The sequence below is a fragment of the Chlorocebus sabaeus genome, chromosome 9, assembly GCF_047675955.1.
Source record: "Chlorocebus sabaeus isolate Y175 chromosome 9, mChlSab1.0.hap1, whole genome shotgun sequence".
NCBI classification, from domain to species: Eukaryota; Metazoa; Chordata; class Mammalia; order Primates; family Cercopithecidae; genus Chlorocebus; species Chlorocebus sabaeus.
This window is the reverse complement of record NC_132912.1, coordinates 21,206,237-21,212,236: the sequence shown is the minus strand read 5'-3', so window position 1 is coordinate 21,212,236 and position 6,000 is coordinate 21,206,237. Positions and strand designations below refer to the sequence as shown.

Sequence of the window (6,000 nt, the reverse complement as noted above, 5' to 3'; positions counted from 1 at the left end):
ATTTCTCTTGAAGTCTCATCGTTGATGTATTAGTAAGCTTTTGCTGCAGTAAAAATCCCCCAAATCTCAGTGACTTACAATAACAATTATTTCTTACTCCCGTTCTGTGAGGGTTGTGGGCTTGCTGTAGCTCTGTTGGGCATGGCTCAGCCCATCTCATTGGACAAAAGTCAAATAAGCAGTCACCCCCTTGCAGTATGATCTTTTCAAGACTAAGGGCCAAAGCCCAAAGGGGTGGGAGAACAGGAGCAAACTATGCAAGCGCATTTTAAGCTTCTGCTCAGATAACGACGTATGTCTTGTCTACTCACATTCCATTGGCCAATGGAAGTCACAGGGTCAAGCTCAGTGGGGAAAGACACACTGCGTATAGGAAATGTGCCAGAATAGAAGGAAATAAAAAATTGTGAACAAATCATACCATCCATCATGCTCTGCATCCAAAGTGATGTTAGTCAATGTCATTGTTTGGCCTTTTGTGATATTAGTTATGCTTTAAAACTTTTATTTGGAGTTCAATTTATGTAGCCTGAATAATAAAGGTGATTATAATTGATCTTGCATAAATGGGGCTCTCATAAACAGGAGGAAAAAGTAAACAGATTTGGGGATTTTAGCTAAAAAAAAAATTCAACTTTATAAATATAGAAGTGTTTTTAGGATGGTGATGAAGGTCAGTTGTTTTTTATATCTGTGGATGTCACCACCAGCAGAAAAGGATTGAAATTAAAGCAGAGATATTAGGGTAGAGTTAACATAAGGAACAATTTCTTAACCAGTCAAGTGAAAAAGACATGGAAGGGCAAAGGTCTCCCTGGTAGACAATTCAATCATTTATCTGCTTGAAGAGGGAAGGCTGGCTAGAGGACAGGTTTCTGCCAATTCTTTGTTTACAGTACTTTGAATTTGGAAATAAAGAAGTCCTTTTAAGACAGATGGTATTAAAATTCTTCTTACATCAGTAAAATGGCATTAAGAAACTTAGAAGCTGGTTTGATGTAGAAAATGAGAAAAAATGAGAGAAAAATGTAACTCTGAGCATGTATCACTTCTTCAGAGAATAAAATATCACATAAATATGGTTTTAATGTATTTGTTCATTTCACTCATACTGTATATCAGGCACTGTGATCACTGCTGGTTCGGTAAGAAATCATCAAATGTATCTGGGTGTGGTGCCTCATGCCTGTAGTCCTAGCACTTTGGGAGGCTGAGGTGGGAGGATTGCTTGAGCTCAGGAGTTTGAGAACAGCCTGGGCAACACAGCAAGACCCCATCTCTACAAAAATTACAAAAATTAGCAGGGCATGGTGGTGTATGCCCGTGGTCCCAGGTACTCAGGAGACTGAGATGGGAAGATCACCTGAGCCTGGGAGGTCAAGGCTGTAGAGAGTCGTGATTGTGCCACAGCACTTCAGCCTGGGTGACAGAGTTAGACCCTGTCTCAGAAAAAAACAAAAGATTAAACATAACTTACAGTTAAAAGGTCAGATGTAATCAGCTATGCATGTCACATATCACCAGCATTCTTGCTCTGAATTTTGTGCTTACAATTTGAAAAAGAGAATAAGATACTCAAACTATATTTCATGATCTACAGTTATGAAAATGTAAATGTTTTTTTTTTTAAACTACTGCCTTTCAGGTGATCACATATCTTTTCCCCCTCCTCATACATTTCTAACGAGCTCTGAAATATTTTTAGAAGACAACCGATCCTCTCTGACAGCAAATTCTCATTTTATTTGCTTTTGAGGTGGACTTGTGAACATGGCAGTGAGTGAGTGGCTCAGGGGCGGTTGCATTTGGTGAATACATTTAAAGAAGTTACGTCTTCTGGAAAGTCAAACAGTACAGCATTATTATGAATATGTTCATCAGTGCAGCTGTTTAAGAGGCCGAGAAACCAATGGTTTGCTTTTTTCATGAAAAGCTGCAGCCATGATTTTTTTTTGAAATGACAGAAATATTTGTCAGAGCAGTGGCAGTTGGTATGTGGCATTATTGAGTCTTAATCTGTGTGCTAGCAACGGAATGTATTCGCTTCTTTGTTATAACCAATTTATAATAATCCTAGCTGACTCTTCCCTAGAGCTTCCCTTGAGCCAGGCCAATTGAAGCAGTTCAGAACTGCTGACTCATTTAATCCTCACAGCAGGAGGGTAGAAGCTGTTAGGTAGCTGCATCCTTATTCCCATTTTGTAGATTAAAGAATTGAGGCACAGAGCGACTAAGAATTTGCACAAGGTCACGTCATTAGATGGCGGGGTCAGGCTTTGAACCTAGGCTGTGTTTGATTCATTTTGCTCCCTCTCATCAAGTGAGTCCAATAACCTGACATCTGATTAAAAGCAAGAAACGATTCCTGTTCTCTTTGGTTTCATCCTACCCTGAGCCTTCTACTTGATTTTCTGGCTCTTCTGGTTTGGACTACGAGTTTGTAATTGCTTTCATTAATGCAGGTGAAGAACTTTTCCCAGATATTTGAGGTGTTGAATTGCAAAACAATACAATGTATACATCTATGCACACTTAAAACGAGCCGTGGTCATTTATTAATCAAGAGAAGCTTGCCTCGGGCCAAAAATGACCAGTCGCTCTGCAAGGACAGGTATTAAAAAGCACGGGGTCTGGGAGCCGGTGAGAGAAGGCTCTTTCTCATCTAGGATCCGAGGACTTCCCGCGGACACGCGCGGGAAGCGACCTCTCGGAAGAAGCCCGTAGGAGCGGGCGCGGTGCAACCCTCGGCGCCTCTGGGACGCGGGTCTCCGGGTTCCCCGCGGATCTTCCGGCCCTTGGGCCTGGGCGCGTCGCTGCGCACAGCAGAGACGGCCTCCGCCCTGGGACTGGGTGCCGCTGTCCCCGGTTTTACTGGCTGGAGGAGGAGGGAGGGCGCACCCTGGCCCCGCACTCCCCGCGACATTTGGGTGCCAGGGACGTCAGTCAGCCTGGGATGAGGGTGCCCCTGGCTGGGGAAGAGAAGCGAGAGGGAGAGAAGGGAGTACGTGGGTTTGAGCATTCTCCCCACCGGTGTTTGTCACGTCCCCCGCCTGGATCCCTCCCTCCCCAGCCGCCGCCCACCTGGGCTCCCCGGCCTGCGGCGGCGGTGGCGCGAGGCTCGCTCCCCAGGCCGCAAAGTCGCACCCGCGGCGGTCTGCGGAGCTTTCCGGGTCTCTGCCCGCCCCCTCCCCCGCTGCGCCCTCCCTCCCAGGGTGCCCGACGTGCACGTTCCCTGCCACTTCGGTCCAGGCGCGCCAGTGGGTTTGGCCTGCGCGGCGGCGGCGAGGCGGGGGAGCGAGTGAGCGCGAGGGGCGGGCGCGAGTGACTGTGTGAGTCACCCGTACCTGGAGTGCGAGCGACGCAGAGCCAGCGGCGCGGAGCCCGAGCCGGAGCCGAGCCCCAGCGCCTGCGAGCCCTAGAGCGCGGCCGGCCCCAGGCGCCAGGCCTCGTCGCCCTCCCTGTGCACTCACCCGGGGCCCAGCGCCTACTCGCCACCCGGCGCCAGCCGCCCGCAGCCCTCCCGCCTGCCCGGAGGCGGTGCGGGGCTCGCCGGGGGATGTCACAGAGGCTCCTCGGAGCCAGCAGCCGCCGCCGCCGCCCCCGGGAATCGCGATCATGAACCCCCAGTGCGCCCGTTGCGGAAAAGTCGTGTATCCCACCGAGAAAGTCAACTGCCTGGATAAGGTGAGCGAGGGGGCGCCGGGCCAGCCTCGACCTGCTGGGCGCCGGGCTGCACCTGCTCCGAGAAGTTTTGGCACCTGGGATGGAAAGCGATGAGTGGGTCGGTGCGTGTGCCTGTGCCTTGGCACGGGGGGAGGGCGCGCGAACGAAGACGCCCGCGGGAGTGTCACAGACACGCTTGGCGATTGTGGTGTCGGAACCGGGAAGGGCTTTTGTCGCGGTACGGGGCTGCGCGACATCGGCCGAGCCGCTGCGGAGGGCGCACGGCGGTGCGCGGCCCCGGGCCCCGGAGGGACCAGGCTGGGCACCCAGGGGGGCACTTCGGCGAGCCGCGCCCCCTCCACCTCCACTCGTGTTCCACAATACTCCCGACCCCTGCCACACAGATCCGCCCGCAATCCCACCCCACCGCCCACCCCTAGCGCTTCCTGTGACCGCGGCGAGGGGGAGAGGCAAATAGTAATTAATATGTCATGGGGCGGCCGCTGCCGCATTGCTAAGAATAATCCCTGCTGGAGAGCCCCGGCTCAGCGCGGCAAGCCGGACCCAGGGGTGTCTAATCCACCGGGTGGGGAATTCCAGGGGAAGTAGTTTTGTAGCCGGGCCCCTCCAGCCCTACCTCCTGCCCTTCCCGGGGAGGGATGGAGATGAACAGCCGGGGAGAGACACCCAGGAGCGATCCGGAGTGACTGACAGTTGAAACCAGCCAGGGGCGTTCTGGGGAAATTTGCGTCTGAAGATACAAATGCTTCGTTAGAACAAGCTGTCATCTTGACAGTCATCTCAGGCAGAGTCAGAGGTCCAGCATTTTAGTGCAAGCTGGTCCGGTGTAGGGGTACTTACACATCCCTCCTGCAGCCCCCTCAGCTTGCCTGACTTCGGCTGAACACATATTTGTTGAGATCCTACAAACCCTGCATTTAGACACTTTGAACTGGCTTCCTTTTGGTTTCAAAGCCACTCTCTGGGCCCCGTTTCTTCATTAACCGAGCTCAGAATTCTTTTCTGGCTGCTCATAGAAGTGCTGTTTCGACAGAGCGTTGACAGTTCTTCCATGGTGCGTCGGTATATTGTGGTGAGTCTTCCTTTAAGACTCAATTTTCAGAGTTGCCTGCTTGCCTGCTTTATTTATTTAGCTGAAAGTAGGTAAACACATCCACAGTTCCCTACACTCATTTTGTTGTAGTATTTTCAGCTACAGGGACTGTGATGCGCTAGAAAGCCTTCCTTCTGTGCCCATCCTGGCGAGAACTGGCATTGTACTGAATTTTTAAATTTTTTTTTCCAGTATTGGCATAAAGGATGTTTCCATTGTGAGGTCTGCAAGATGGCACTCAACATGAACAACTACAAAGGCTATGAAAAGAAGCCCTATTGTAATGCGTAAGTATTGTCAACATGCTGTCCAGGTGTGGCACAGCCTCAGAGCTTGAGAGCCAGTGGACCTGCCTGTTTTGAAGAACTGACTCACTGTGTCACTCAGGTGTGGCAGTGGCTAGTTACCTGTTTATATCACAGACTCTGGAACCATGCACTTTTTTGATGATCACTGCGTTTTATGCCTTTCTAATGTGTTGGGTAACTTCTATGCATCTTCAACCAGGTTAGTTTTTGAGGTTCACAGTGTTACAGACTTAGGGGCACTTATTAGAAGCTGCAGAACTTCCCCACTGAGAACGTGTGGGCTCTGAAGTGCATGTCAGGTAGATTTCCATTTTAATCGTGTGTCAATTTCCATTTTAATCATAGGATGTTGCCATACTGCAATTTCATACCTGAACCTAGTTGCTATGGAAAGGAGTCTTGCTCATTTGGTCTTAGCTGAGACCACTGCAGAGATTCTGGGCTTAAACAGGAAATCAAAGAGTGGTTTGAAGAATGGGACCAAAGACATGGGTGTTCCTGGCTGGTTAGTAGTAGGTCGGTTGTAGTAGATCTACTGCAGTAGACCCGGTACTTCCGGCTGGTTAGTGTTGTAGTAGGTGGGGATTAAAAAAGGTAAGCCTTCTTTGGAAGGCTTTTGTGTAGGCATGCTGCTAGCCTAGAATAGCAATTAGCTAGCATTTATATCGCGCTCACCATGTGTCAAGCTCTGTTCTAAGCACTTTATGCATACTGATCATTTAATCTTTACAACGACCCTACAAGTTAGGGGACGCTATTTTTACCCCCATTTAGCAGGTAATGAAATTGAGGCCTGGAGAGGATCAGGCTCAGGAGGGGCTCAGATCACTCCCCGAGGCTGCTGGTGGTTTGATTTGACTAGTGTTTCCATATGTCTACCTTGCTGCCCAGAGGCACATGTTTCTCCACTGCTGT

General features: G+C 50.1%; 2 protein-coding genes across 3 annotated transcripts in view; one reads left to right on the top strand and one right to left on the bottom strand.

The window, feature by feature from the left end:
* Window positions 1-1,852: 1,852 nt before the first annotated feature.
* Window positions 1,853-3,617, bottom strand: LOC103237978 (uncharacterized). Its single transcript, XM_008002443.3, has 2 exons — window positions 3,082-3,617; window positions 1,853-2,969 (listed from the first exon to the last, which is right to left on the bottom strand). Exons 1-2 carry the CDS (start codon window positions 3,615-3,617, stop codon window positions 2,663-2,665), a joined length of 843 nt encoding a protein of 280 aa, XP_008000634.3. The 3' UTR covers window positions 1,853-2,662.
* NEBL (nebulette) overlaps window positions 3,581-6,000 on the top strand; it is a 380,625-nt gene continuing 378,205 nt past the window's right edge. For both annotated transcript variants that reach the window (XM_008002452.3, XM_037983388.2), the window contains exons 1-2: window positions 3,581-3,684; window positions 4,970-5,064. In XM_008002452.3, coding sequence (XP_008000643.1) covers window positions 3,616-3,684; window positions 4,970-5,064 — 164 coding nt within the window. In that variant the 5' untranslated portion in view covers window positions 3,581-3,615. The remainder of the gene's footprint in view (window positions 3,685-4,969; window positions 5,065-6,000) is intronic.

What these genes read in the sequence shown, in the direction of transcription:
- LOC103237978 (XM_008002443.3), bottom strand. Translation starts at nt 3,617, where the DNA reads ATGATCGCGATTCCCGGGGGCGGCGGCGGCGGCTGCTGGCTCCGAGGA. An exon ending in CCGCAGGCCGGGGAGCCCAG is followed by an intron (nt 2,970 to 3,081) that starts GTGGGCGGCGGC and finishes TCTCTTCCCCAG; the next exon opens with CCAGGGGCACCCTCATCCCA.